Source organism: Spea bombifrons, chromosome 4 (genome assembly GCF_027358695.1).
Source record: "Spea bombifrons isolate aSpeBom1 chromosome 4, aSpeBom1.2.pri, whole genome shotgun sequence".
NCBI classification, from domain to species: Eukaryota; Metazoa; Chordata; class Amphibia; order Anura; family Pelobatidae; genus Spea; species Spea bombifrons.
In genome coordinates, this window is record NC_071090.1 from 81,197,653 (window position 1) to 81,212,355 (window position 14,703).

The 14,703-nt window shown below is 39.3% G+C and overlaps 1 protein-coding gene across 4 annotated transcripts in view; it reads left to right on the forward strand.

The window, feature by feature from the left end:
- MYO5A (myosin VA) overlaps window positions 1-14,703 on the forward strand; it is a 64,602-nt gene that overhangs the window by 35,060 nt on the left and 14,839 nt on the right. For all 4 annotated transcript variants that reach the window (XM_053461905.1, XM_053461906.1, XM_053461907.1 and 1 more), the window contains exons 9-24: window positions 1,904-2,010; window positions 2,434-2,699; window positions 4,181-4,262; window positions 5,409-5,549; window positions 6,358-6,483; window positions 7,310-7,393; window positions 8,682-8,843; window positions 9,034-9,131; window positions 10,756-10,842; window positions 10,966-11,074; window positions 11,925-12,136; window positions 12,282-12,438; window positions 12,761-13,000; window positions 13,167-13,415; window positions 14,214-14,307; window positions 14,485-14,630. In XM_053461905.1, the coding sequence (XP_053317880.1) occupies window positions 1,904-2,010; window positions 2,434-2,699; window positions 4,181-4,262; window positions 5,409-5,549; window positions 6,358-6,483; window positions 7,310-7,393; window positions 8,682-8,843; window positions 9,034-9,131; window positions 10,756-10,842; window positions 10,966-11,074; window positions 11,925-12,136; window positions 12,282-12,438; window positions 12,761-13,000; window positions 13,167-13,415; window positions 14,214-14,307; window positions 14,485-14,630 (2,360 nt within the window). The remainder of the gene's footprint in view (window positions 1-1,903; window positions 2,011-2,433; window positions 2,700-4,180; window positions 4,263-5,408; window positions 5,550-6,357; window positions 6,484-7,309; window positions 7,394-8,681; window positions 8,844-9,033; window positions 9,132-10,755; window positions 10,843-10,965; window positions 11,075-11,924; window positions 12,137-12,281; window positions 12,439-12,760; window positions 13,001-13,166; window positions 13,416-14,213; window positions 14,308-14,484; window positions 14,631-14,703) is intronic.

Below are 14,703 nucleotides of genomic sequence, written 5' to 3' on the forward strand. Positions count from 1 at the left end.
ATGAGCTGAGATTAGGAATAAATTTAAAGGGAATGCTCCTAATCTCAGCGTGTTACCTGTATAAAAGACACCTTTCCACAGACGCAATCAGATTCCAAACTCTCCACCATGGCCAAGACCAAAGAGCTGTCCAAGGATGTCAGGGAAAAGATTGTAGACCTACACAAGGCTGGAATGGGCTACAAGACCATCGCCAAGCAGCTTGGTGAGACAGTTGGTTAGATTATGCGCAAATGGAAGAAACACAAAATAACTGTCAATCTCCCTCGGTCTGGGGCTCCATGCATGATCTCACCTCGTGGAGTTTCAATGATCATGAGAACGGTGAGGAATCAGCCCAGAACTACACTGGAGGATCTTGTCAATGATCTCAAGGCAGCTGGGACCATAGTCATCAAGAAAACAATTGGTAACACACTACACTGTGAAGGACTGAAATCCTGCAGCACCCACAAGGTCCCCCTACTCAAGAAAGCACATGCACAGGCCTGTCTGAAGTGTACCAACTAACATCTGAATGATTCAGAACTGGGTGAAAGTGTTGTGGTCAGATTAGACCAAAATCAAGGTATTCAGCATCAACTCAACTTGCCGTGTTAAGAGGAGGAGGAATGCTGCCTATGACCCTAAGAACACCATCCCCACTCCAAACATGGAGGTGAAAACATTATGCTTTTGGGGGTGCTAAGGGGACAGGACAACTTCACCGCATCAAAGGGACGATGGATGGGGCCATGTACTGTAAAATCTTGGGTGAGAATCTCCTTCCCTCAGCCAGGTCATTAAAACATGGCGAAGGCAACAAATGAGTGACTCAAGAAGAAGCACATTAAGGTCCTGGAGTGGCCTAGCCAGTCTCCAGACCTTAATCCCATAGAAAATCTGTGGAGGGAGATGAAGGTTCGAGTTGCCGAACATCAGCCTCGAAACCTTAATGTCTTGGAGAGGATCTGCAAAGAGGAGTGGGACAAAATCACTCCTGAGATGTGTGCAAACCTGGTGCCCAGCTACAAGATACGTCCGGCCTCTGTGATTGCCAACAAGGCTTTTGCCACCAAGTACTAAGTCATGTTTTGTAAAAGGGTCAAATACGTATTTCACTGAGTAAAATGCAAATCAATTTAAAACTTATTTGAAATGCGTTATTCTAGATTGTTTTGTAACTTTATAGACTGATCATGTCTTTGTCAGTAGGCAAACGTACAAAATCAGCAGGGGATCGTATATTTTTTTCCTTCGCTGTACGTAGAATATCATACAGGAACTAATTATGTATCCCTGGAGCTCATTATTGTATTTTTCTAGTCCTTAAAAATGAACGGGGTTCATTTGACAAAGGTGCGTTAACATGAGAAATCGAGATTGCAGTTCTTTGACTTCACTATATATTTTGAACCTCCAGCCCAGTGAGCTCCTTCTACAGGAGTTAAATCAGTGAGTTTTCCAAGTCTCCTCACTCACTATACGTTATACAGGCCCTTCATAACGTATACAAATAAGATCTCATGTCGTAAATAATTTAAATAAAATATATATTAATTATGATGTGTCGCCATACAGAGCAGATTGTGCTAGACCACTACAGCTTTTGTTAAGGCACATGCTCCATATTGGAGTCTTGCAAATTAGTATTGACAGGTAGTGGAGGGTTAGCAGAGACATGCGGAGCCAAAGAACAATGTAATCACTGCTACGCTTCTCACTTATTGGTTACACCACCCCGTAACAAAATAACTTCGTGCATGATATATGTATATTTTCTTTCTTTCATGATTTTCCACTTTTATACATGTACATCTGATTGTATATAAGATATTGTGTGTGTGTGTATGTATGTATGTATATGTATGTATGTATGTATGTATATATATATATATATATTATATTATATTGTTTTCCGCAGGAATTGGGGATTTATATCAGATGGGGATCTTCCGAATTCTAGCTGCTATTCTTCATTTGGGGAATGTGGAAATTAAAGCTCGTGACTCTGACAGTTGCTTAATCCCGGTAAGTACTGCACATTGCTTTCTCCAACACGTCGGCCCAGCCTGTTCATTAACACATTAGGGATAAAGTCTGTTTGGAGGTCTTGTTGCTCTGCTGTCTCCGACATGAAGTCAGGATTTATTCATCATAAATCTTCACCATTAATGAGGCACCGTGCTAAACTCCTCTGTGATGTTTTGTGTCAGTAATTAGGTTAGATCAGCAGAGACGGCAAGACCCCCAGATCTCCATTGCACATAAGAACGCAGAACTACAGTGTTTATACCTTCTAACTTGTAACAGCAAGGATTCATATAACATGGTGGTGTATTTAGGAATGAGAAAAAATGCCTATTACAACATTTTAAAAGCAAACAAAAAGTCAGTAGCTGTCATTCACATTAACTCTCTCTATATATACCTTTTATTATTTATTTTTTTTAGCCGAAGCACGAGCCCCTGACTATATTTTGTGATCTCATGGGTGTGGAGTATGATGACATGGCCCATTGGCTTTGCCACAGGAAGCTGGTTACTGCGGCCGAGACCTACATCAAGCCGCTGGCGAGGCTGCAGGCCGTTAATGCCAGGGATGCTCTGTCGAAGCACATCTATGCTTACCTGTTCAGCTGGATCGTGAGTCACGTGAACAAAGCCCTGCTTTCATCGGAAAAGCAAAATTCCTTTATAGGAGTCCTTGATATTTATGGGTAATTGCTGTTTGGTAATGTTCTTTTATTGTATCTTTCCTCTGATGTTTGTATTTTTTGTCCTTAAAAACAACCCGTTGGACTTTTGTTACTCGCTTGTCCTGCAATTTTTAGGAAATGAGAGCATTTTGTGGTTCAAAATATCTGCACTTCTAGTGTCCTTATCCCGATATTTTACTATGTGGCAGAATGATTAGCATATTGTAATCCCAGCCAGAGTGGCCTATTAGGTGGCTAGGAGAGCTTATGGGCCGCAGTGGTGGTTTTCGAGGGTCCCCTGGCTGCGGGTAACTCATAGCGGGCATTTCCATTCCTTTATTGTACTTTGTTTCTGATCCCAGTGCTGCATTGTTTCTTCCGATCAAATTGTCAATGTATTAATATTGATTTATATAGCACCGCCATATTCTGCAGTGCCGTACGGTGTTTAAACAATTAGTGTACCACATAACCATTTGGACTTAAAGAAACATAAGGTGAGGAGAGCCCAGCTTATAGTCTTTCTAAAATTGAATACACATATACAGCAAAGCGATTCCTAACCTGAGAAACAACACTACATGGAATCTTATTTTGGATTACTTTAGTAAATACCCAATGTTCACAGTATTAAATGGACAGGCTGCGGTGAGGGATGCTTGTTGTTGAAGTATATGCTACTCTATTTTATTAAAGAATAATAATAATTTCATTTTTTTTAAATTAATATATATTGTGTTTATTGCTTTAAAAAGAGACCAGACATCTTTCAATAATATTTGATACTTTAGAGGTAATATAAATGTATTTTCAGAAATGTTCCCTTTTGTACGAATACTTGAGTGTCTATTTTTAAAGGATTTATCGATCTGGAATGGCTGTGTTCGGCATCAATAATATATAAAAAGTAGATTGTGTCTGCATGAAAGCCACACATAGTGTAGTCAGACAACCGCTAAAAACTCGTTCCCTATAACCTCTAGTACAGAGTCTTTGAGACGTGCCGTCTGTAACATTTATAAAGAGAATTAATATAATTATGCCATGTGCTGCCACGCTGTAATTGTCAGATTGTTCTGCAGTATGTTTTCAATAACTTGTCTAATTACACCTCTTCTCATGCATGCAAACACTAAACTAGATGTTTCTTTCTGGTACTGTGAGCAATAGTATGGTGCATTACCAGTATTTGTGGACAGACCCCCCATATAAAGGGGACCATGTTATTAAAGTGAAGAGGTTTTGTGGTGGGTATGTATTGGTCAAAACCTATAGAAGGCAGTTAGGGGTCTATATGAAATATAATACACCGTGCATCTGCTTTACTAAAATAGCTTACTTTAGTTTATTATGACCTACATTCATCATCAGAGGAGGAAAAACTAGCCCATTACTTAACATGCTGCAGGAAATCCTCTCCGATATTTCCCTTTTCAAAATGTCAATGTTTATGGGATAAAATTAGATGTTTTTAGTGACTGATGTAATCTTTGCATGTATAGGTTTGAGACATTTGAGATCAACAGCTTTGAACAATTTTGTATCAACTATGCAAATGAAAAACTGCAGCAACAGTTCAATTTGGTGAGTGTTTACCGGAGAACTGATAATCTGTAGCTAAAGTGCGTTTCTCACAATGTAACGTCCCCGGTGCATGCATACGGGTGACTGTCAGACTTGCGTATTCGGATTTTTAAGAATTTTAACTCTTAACAAAATTAACAAGCTCCAAATTCCCATAAGCATTTCTGTCACTCGCGCTTTCTCATGCTCCTTTCTCAGACTCTCATTTATGCTCTCTCAATGTCTTCTTACCTTCCACTTCCATGTCCTATGTTTCTTACAGCCTCGCTACGTCTCTTGCCTCTTCTTGTTCTTTTGTCTTCTTTCTTCGGCCGCTTCTTCCCACTATCTGCTCCGTTAACCCTGGCCTCCACAACCCGCCAGGCTCACCCTCTCACCCCATTGGAGGAGAGGCTGTCTCCGTGACTGTGTCTTTTTACAGGAATACTCCAAGAGGCCAGTTTCGGGGAGAGACAGGAAAAACTCTTTCTCTGTAGATTAGTCTTCATTATTTATTTATTTTTTACTTCTTAAAAGGGACATGGTCACAAAGACAGCCTCTACCCCGTTCCTCCAATCGGGGGAGTGGCTGAGTATGGAGGCCCCATCCCTTTGCGTAGGTGCTCCAGTAGGCCTCCTTAATGGGTATAGCTTGGGAGAAGAGGTGGCAAGAGAAGAAGCGGGGCTGCGGGAAGGGAAATAGTGACATGGAAGTGTTCGGCGGAAAACATATAGAGACACTGAGAGAGAGTGAATGGAAGTGTAAGAGAGAGCAAATGAGAGTGTGAGAGAGCGTGAGCGACAAGAAACTTTGTTTCCAAATGGAAAAAGTCCTCTGAATTGCGTATGAACTGAAAGTGCAGGAAACAAAATTCAGAAAGCGAATGAACTGAAAAACAAAACTAAAAATGTGTCCCAATCATTTTTGGTCCATTTGCACAAGTTGAGTGACTGGTGTTTCATACTTTTTTGTTTGTTTGTTTTGTTTTAAGGTTATAACCTATGAATTGAGGCTTAACATATTGTTTCTTGATGGCTGAGTGTTTTCTTTTTATCCTTAATTCCTTAATTCATATCTATGATTTCAGTATTATGAATGAAGTATTTTGGGTAGTTTGAAGTTTTATGACATGATTAGTTAAACGAATTTTGTATTTTGTGCTGTAGCATGTTTTTAAGCTGGAACAGGAGGAATACATGAAGGAACAAATTCCCTGGACTTTAATCGACTTTTATGACAATCAGCCCTGCATCAATCTTATAGAGGCCAAAATGGGTATTCTGGACCTGCTTGATGAAGAATGTAAGGTAGGAAATCTTTATTAAGTGTGTGTTCTATCACAGTTAACTCCTTTTTCTCATTGGTTAGCATTCTGTGTATTTACCTCTTAAATTGTAATAGGTTTGGGAAGCTAAGTAGCCGAGCATTATGGTGACCGAGTGCTACACATTACCAGTCAGTTAATAGAATATGACAAGAATGGAGTACTGTTTTGTTCATAGTTATATTATTTCCAGTGGTGGCACTCATCATTGAAGGTCCAGCTCCTTCTCATAAACTTTATTTTCTGCAGTCATTTTTCTCGTACATTAGAAAGTGTCCCTGGTCTGTTACTGGTCAATAATTTGATTTCAGTATTATACTAAAGTACCCTACAGATTCACAAGTGACTACATGCACTGGAACACCTTTGTGTTGTTGTTGCTTGTACTACTTGATAAAGAAAAACTATAGTGCCTACATGATGCCAATCTCAAGAATTCTGAAGATTAAAGCATTCGTTTTGTCTTCTCTGATATCTGTTGTTTGTTGTCTGCTTCACGCTGAATCTCAGACTCTCTCCTTCAAAGTCTTCAAAGCATTGGCATTGGTCTGCAGGAATAAGCATTTTTATTGTAAGATACTTGAAAGCGTGGATGCAACAGGGAAAGCTGATTGATGTTCAAAAGCATGTTGTGTATACGTGTTTGAAGTTAGAGCAATGCCTTCTTTTGTAAAGTTTTAATTGCGTTTAAGGTTTTAATCAAATTTTTGAATCTCTTGGAAAAGTCGTGGGTATTTTAACCTGGAAAGCGTCCGTTCATTTTCCCATTATTTCATGATTTTCTTTTGCAGATGCCCAAAGGCTCGGATAATACGTGGGCTCAGAAACTGTATAATACTCACCTTAAGAAATCTGCTTTATTTGAAAAACCCCGTCTGTCCAATGTTGCTTTTATCATCAAGCACTTTGCAGATAAGGTAAGATTTGAATTACTTTGTATCTTCATTAGATCATTTTCCAATACGTAGCAATTGACTAGAGCAGGAACAGGTTCTTCAGTATCCTTGTAGAGGTTGCTGCTGTAGTCTATTTCCGAAGTCTGATAAAAGGCCCTTTGTCAGCTGATATCATGCAATCCTTGTAGCTTCCTGTTACTATACAAAGCGCGATCCCCATGTAATTGATAAGCCAACTTTATCTGGCAGCCTCAATACTTCAGTCTGTACAAAGCTAGCCCGTTGCATGACAAAAATAGTGTGTTCTTGATGCATATATTCATATTTTTGCAGTGTTTGAAAATCACTTTCTATCCCCTTGGCTTCCAAAAGGTGCAACCTGAAATGTTTGAGGGCCAATCCAGCGTTGCCAGATGATGTCCATGTGTCCTCATCTTTGGACCATGGGAAAGGGCCATCCCAAAAAATTAAAATACCTGAATCACTCCTTACCCAGTAGTAGCTAATTGAAATGTATTTGCTGGTTGTGCAAGAGTATTTGTTTTTTTAATTTATTCCGCCAGTGGGCCCATGTGGATAGAACATGCATTGCATCCTCCATTCCCTGTAATGGCAGTATATATATAATATAAGATCCAGTATTTATTTGTTTTCTTTAGTCATTGGAAAATCCATAACAGATGTAAACCATGAATTAATTACTGAGCGGCACACTTGCTGAAGGTCAAGGAATTCAAATTCGATGCACTTGGGGACTGGTGTAATAATGGCTTGGTACTTATATTCTGTGTATGTGAAGATCAATAGAAATATATATTTTATGTTTGTTATAAATACCCTTTTTCAGGTTGAGTATCAGTGTGATGGCTTTTTGGAAAAGAACAAAGACACAGTGTTTGAAGAGCAAATTAAAGTACTGAAATCAAGTAAGGTTAGTGAAGCAAAAGTCATATGATGAACACATTGTGAAGAAGAGCTGAACAAATACTTTCCTCCTCCTCGTCTGCATAACTCACATTCATCCGTTCTTTATCAAATGTGCAAGACCTCAGGGTCTTCATCTTTATTGGGTGACATAAATATGGAAACAAAGATGTTCTATAGAGGTTGGTTGTTGTTGTCCTCTGTGGTTCAAGAAGAAAGAGCGATAACGATCGCTGTGTAGACGTCTAATGTTCTTTTTCCGTTCTTATTGCAAAGCAGTATGAATATCATTGTTATATACTTAATTGGTGGCAATGTGTTATTAATTAAGAGACTAAGGACCTATGCCATCCAGTCCAGGTGTAGACTGCAGTTAGCATGTAGCGTCTAGTGCATAAAAGATAAAGATCTGTTTGGTAACCTACTATATAAGGTGTAAAATTATTTTTTCTGTGCCCCTTCTTTTCTCTGTGTTGCCATCATCTGTTCAGCGTAAGGTAAATATACTGCAGCAATCTCTGACTAGCAGCTGATACGTTTTTGGCGCTTTACGCTTTACCCGTCGCTGCATGGGCAGAGCTGACTACTGATAGCACAACATTATTATTATTATTATTTATTGTTTTATATAGCGCCATCAAATTCCGTAGCGCTGGCATCCTGCCAGTCATAACGTACCTTGTCTTTCTAATGATGCACCGTATTTATGCATATAACACATTTGTAGTGCTGGTATGATAGGTAAGCAGAGCTTTGGCCCCTTGCCCCTTGGATTTCCAGTGCTGGGCGCTTCTTTGAGCAATTCTGCTGGTTTAGCCGCAAGCTGCATGTTGATTTGCCTTTCCGTCAGTGCATTACAACCAATATGCCTTTAATGAACGAAACTCTGATCTGATGAAACTTGAGGCTTTTTCGAGATTATTTGGGTGTTTGTATATTTAGGCCACCTCTAAATACCTCTAAAAGTAAACCTAAATATAACTATGTAATTTCAAATTTAGTGGTGTTGATGTATGTAAACTGTTTGAATAAGACCAACTTCTTTAAGGTCTTTGGAGTTTGTTGCTCCTCTGGTATGTTCAAATATACCCTAAGCACATATGTAACTAATTCAGATGCTCCGTTAAGGATGTTTTCTTTTGCGTAGTTGGAAATTAAGTCATGTTCTTGAATCTCTGCCTGACAGTAAACATTGTGTTGCCAGCTATCCATTTCTGCTGATCCAACACTGGATTGGATTCCATGAATAACATATTCATGCCTTTCCACTGTAATTTATACCTGTTTTACATTAGTTTAAGATACTCACTGAGCTGTTCCAAGAGGAGGAGAAGATCCTGAGCCCCACCTCGGCGACCCCCTCTGGACGCACCCTTCTATCCCGCACTGGCCTGCGTGCAGCTAAGCCCAAACCCGAACACGCGAGCAAAGAACATAAGAAAACCGTGGGACATCAGGTGAGGAGGAGAGATGAGAGTGGGGTGGTGCACACCAAGTGCAAAACACAGTAGTGTAGAATCATATGTGCATATGGATGGATTTTGGATTGAATTTATTCATTTTATTACTGTTCCAAATATTATTGTAATATCATTGTGTTCTGTCTATCACATGCCTGTCCGTCCTTATCTTTTTTTCATTATACAGTTTAGGAACTCTCTACACCTTCTGATGGAGACACTGAACGCCACAACCCCACATTATGTGCGCTGCATAAAGCCGAATGACTTCAAGTATCCATTCACGTACGTTTCACAGTCTTTTGTCTTGTCTTTTTAGGAGTAAAAAGTCAAAGGTTTTTTTTATTAAAATGACATTTTTACAGGTTTTTGCTACACAGACCAGGAATATGAACTACTTTGAATCCGGCCTGTGTTTCTGTTCAGTGCTTAAATATTTCTAAGTACCATAGAAACATTTACCTTTGAGCATTAGATTTAGGAGAACTTTCTATGCTCCAAATACTATTAGAATTGCCAACTCTGGGTTGGTGGGGTTATTGAGACAGAAGCATTCTGTCATTTGCCACAAGGAAGTATTGTATGGAGTCAAGATGTCTGTCTAGTAAACGGGACTAAAATACATACACATGCTTAATGAAGCAGTTAAAAAAAAACAGAAAATGACACCTTATTTCTGAAAAGTTAATTACATTAATAAATGAATTAATGGAGTTTTATCCAATAGCTTGTTGCTGTCGAAAATAGGTTTAGGTGCTAAACTCAAATCTTCATTAATCCTCTCTGTGGTCTCAGCTTTCTCGGATGCCTTCACATGAATAGAGCTCTGAGCTCTCCGGATGCTGAGGATCAGCTGCTAGGAGTATATTAAATAAAGAATTTAGTTCGGGAAAAGGGCAGCTACTACTCACAAGACCAAAATAACTGAGGATCAAAACTTTTCTGTAAACAGAGAGAGTCTAGCTTTCATGACCCACTTCTCATACCCGCTCATTAGAGCAGATCATCTCAAAGGGTGTACTACACAAGACTTTTTTCTTTCTAGGTAAAAATCCTTCTCAAAGCTGTACCGGGTTTAACATTTTGCTTGTTTTTAGAATGTTTGATTAGACAGATATTTATGCAGTATGCCCTTCTTAGCCATGAATAGAACTAAACCATTATGTTTTAAACTGCCTCAGTTGTCTAGAACATGGTCAGCCCCAAGTATGGGTGTGTGGAGATTTACCTATTGTTAGATAAGTTGAGGGCTGGCATTAATATCCCTTTAAGCGCTGGTACATCAAGCTTTGAATATTTGAAATAATCTGTAGAAATCAATGGTAATAATCGCCATTCATTCATACCTACGGGGTTCTTATATGTTTGACCATTGTGACCTTAAGATAGGATATACTTTTATGTCGGTTTGCTTGAGTAGTAGATATAGTCACAATACATTTCTGCATCAAGGTAAACTGTCCGGACGGATTTCTGGATCGTTTGCTGAGAATCTGTGCGATTCTTAGCGCTCCTGTAGTCATCAAAAAGTCAATCCCAAGCAATTGATGTAGAGCCGAGCAAAAAAGTTGAGCAAAGGTTTATAAGGCTAGTTTTCACTGGCAATTACAATGGATTTTTAAAGCAGCGCTCTTTCCTCCTCGCATTTCCGAGATTGTTGGGCGGCAGCCCAACCTCATCTCATTCAGGCAACTCGGTCTGGCGTTGTGTAGAGTGCTTTTTAGTGAAACTCCAAGGTCTGTGAGGCGTCCATGGAGGAGCCTCCCACTCGCAGAGCGCGTACTCGCGTCATCTCCGCCCCTCCTCGATAGTTCAGTAATTGGAGTTCTTATATGTTAATAAGTTACTGTATTTCCTCTCTGCCTTTATTGCAGTCTACACAATGACTTTGTTGGATCTATGTTTACAGGTTTGACTCAAAGCGAGCGGTGCAGCAACTTCGCGCTTGTGGTGTGTTGGAAACTATACGAATTAGTGCAGCTGGATTTCCTTCCAGGTATTCTGTAACACCATACACATACATGTACATGCATACATACATACATACACACACACACGCGCACGTATCCTTTCATGGGTGGGCTGGGTTATCTAATCACATCTCCTTCTTTTTTCATAGATGGACATATCAAGAATTTTTCAGTCGATACCGTGTCCTAATGAAGCAAAAAGATGTCCTTGCTGATCGAAAGCAAACCTGCAAAAATGTTCTGGAAATGCTTATTCTGGTGCATATATATATATTTGTTTTTTTTTTACATTTACCCTGGACAAGGATTCTATGACCGTATATCATTATCACAATTTCTTTCTAGTTTCATTTTAAAGTCGCTCTAAATTATGTACATGTTACTTTTGGAATGTTTCCAAATTTTAAGAGTGTAGCTAATACGGTCAGCAGGCACTCACGTCTTCTGTAATATGTAATAATGTTTATACAGAATAGCCTAACTAGGTCCACAAAAACAAATGCATCTCGCAGTAGGAGCGGTAAGAGAACATCGCTTGTTTTACTTCGTCTCCCTACTAATCGACTGAATTATGCACTCTGTGCACTCTCTCAGCTGATCCGTTTAGAAGGAAACTCAGTGCCTCTCAGATATGTAATCAAATCACAGAACAACATATTTTGAATCGCATTCTCTTTTATTTGGAACCGTTTAAAATGACACATTTAGGAGAGTTTGGAAAAGACGTATAAAGCCTGCAAAGCAACAAAAACCAGTATACTCCCTCAGATACACTAGCTTGAGAATAATGATGGGCTTGGGAGACAGACTATATTATCACTCATTGGTATGTAACATATAAACTGAACTTGACAGCTGATAAAAACCAACACATCTAGTCTGCCTATTATCCCTGATGTAAAGACTGAAACATAATTCAGTCCTGGGGCTCATCTGGTTCAGGATGGCTTTAGGTCTGTCCCATGCATGCTTCAATTCCCCGTGTTAGCCTAGAAGTGCTTCAGATAATGATGATGTAGCTTGTGAAGGACTAGAGTCAGTTTTATCAATGTTCACCTATAGTTTTTTTTCCCTTTAATATTTGTTATTTGTTTTACACTGAAAACAGGACCAGGACAAGTACCAGTTTGGAAAGACAAAGATCTTCTTCCGTGCTGGGCAAGTGGCATACTTGGAGAAAATAAGAGCCGACAAGCTGAGGGTGGCCTGTATTCGGATTCAGAAGACTATACGTGGTTGGCTTTTGAGGAAGAAGTACCTCTGCATGAGGAATGCCGCTATAGCCATTCAGAGATATGTCAGGGGTTACCAGGCACGATGGTGAGTGACCCCAGATACTGAGGTGGAGTGGAAATGGTCTTTATCATATGAAAGCCATCCAAGCTGATTTAAACTTTCAGCTTATCAAACAGTATTTTTGAAATGTGTAACTTCTGAATGTATTTACCCATTTTTTTCATCACAGCTACGCCAAGTTTCTACGCAGAACCAGGGCAGCAATCGTTATACAGAAGTTTCAGAGGATGTACGTGGTTCGGCAGAAGTACCAACGTATGCAGTCTGTTACCTTGGCTCTCCAGTCATACCTGCGTGGCTACGCAGCTCGGAAAAGGTATCACGAGGTAAGGAAAGTCCTCCAATGTATTGCCTTGTGGTTCTCCATCTGTTGTGCGACACTTTGAATTGCCCAGGGCCAGCCAACTTTGATGCTGTAGTCTTACAGCTCTTGACCCACACATTGTCTAGTGTTACCCTGTCTTACTTGTTGTGAGGCACTTACTAGTTAAACATCATTGTAGAAAAATAAACTGTAACGCCAATCTGCCTAATACTGTAATAAAAATAATGTATAGACTTTTGTGTGCAGAATATGTTAGCTTCGTTATTTTGATTACAGTTAATGCCAGAATTTTGTGATTTAGTGTCATGCTTCTCGTCTCCTAGATGCTTAGGGTACACAAGGCCACCATCATCCAGAAACATGTCCGTGGCTGGTTAGCGCGAGTCTCCTACAAGAAGAGCATGGAGGCCATTGTATACCTGCAGTGCTGTTACCGCAGGATGATGGCCAAGAGGGAGCTGAAGAAATTAAAGATCGAGGCGCGATCCGTGGAACGTTACAGGAAACTCAACATCGGCATGGAAAACAAGATCATGCAGCTGCAGCGTAAAATTGATGAACAGGTATCGTGGCTACATATGCTTCTACTAAACATCCGAGCGCATGAATCATTGAAAACACGTTGCAGAAGATTAAAATACAATGTAGTGTCTAAACCACACTGAAATCATGTGTTAATATATGTTTGTGTAAGTTAAGTTATACTGTGTTTTTAATGTTATTCATTAGCATAAAGACAATAAATCTTTACTGGAGAGGTTGACGCACCTGGAGGTCACATATAATTCCGAGAAAGACAAGCTACGCAGTGAAGTTAATAAACTGCGCCAATATGAAGAGGAGGCAAAGAATGCCACCAACCGTGTGGTCAGCCTGCAAGAGGAGCTTGTCCGACTTAGGAAGGAGCTGCTTCAAACTCAGACGGAGAAAAAGAACTTTGAAGAACAGGCCAATAAGTACAGGACGGATATTGAGTTGGTAAGGGCTATTTTATATTTTACAAAATGATATAACCGTTTGTACAAAGATACGGATTGGTCAGAAAGAGGAGCTTTACAGAAATCCTGTTCTAGTGCCATGGTTGGGACGTTAGATAAATGAATGATTATGCTGTTAAAACTACAAATTATTACTCTAATGGACAATGAGTTAAAAAAAAATATTAAATACTGTGTGATGTAAAGATATGGTGAAGATTTTCTTTCAAAATTATAATTACAAGGTAAGCAGACACAAAGTGCTCCTTCTTCATATTAATTATCATGTGGAACGGGTGCAAATCATAGTTAATTAAATGAAATGGGGTTGTTCAGTGTTTGATCCAAAGTTAGTCAACTGTTCCACTAAGCTAAAGTCTTGAACATTGAATTGAGAAAAAATAGAATTTCTTGGTATGTCTGATACATCTGACTCTCATAATTAGAAATAAGGATGATAAAGAAAGTAAATAGTTGCCAAAACCCAACAAATTGTGTCAAAAGCTGATTATATGAGTATTGTGGTATACATCTTTCATAACGTGTTCATGATACTATCACAAATTTTAGTACCTCGTATTTATTAAACTCTTTGTGGGATGATCCAATGTTTCTATCAGTCCTTTCAAAGTCGAAATCTCTGACCCCCCCCTGCACTGAAATAAAAACTCCATTGACTAAATTCAACACAAGGTAGTTAAGTTTTGTAAAGAGACGATAGAAAGCAGATATGTCTACATTGTTTATGGAACGGCTTGCTATGAAACTAAGAGAGCTAACCTTTTCTGCTGGGGCATAGCTTGTTTCAGAACTCAAAAAGGAGAATGCATTGCTGAAGATCGAAAAGGAGGAACTAAATCAGTTAGTCCAGGACCAAGCAAAACGAATGACCGGTGCGTACCTCCTCCCGTTCTCATATTGTACAATAACCACCGTTTGCTGGTTATGAATAAGGCACCAAAAAAAAAAATGATGCTTGCATAAAGGTTTGATAGACATGTTTATTTTGCCACTTTTTCATATTTGTGTCTTATATTGTTGCTCAAATGTGTTTGCTGTGTTCTTTGTAGAGGCAATGGAGAAGAAGCTATTGGAAGAAACCAAACAATTGGAGTTGGAGCTTAATGATGAAAGGTTGAGGTATCAGAATCTTCTCAATGAGTTCAGCCGTTTGGAGGAACGTTATGATGATTTGAAGGATGATATGAACACAATGGTGTGTTCCCTTGCTGTTTATTTGGAGGTTTGAAAGTTGTAATAGCCGGTGGAGCAGCTGTCTAATCCTTTGG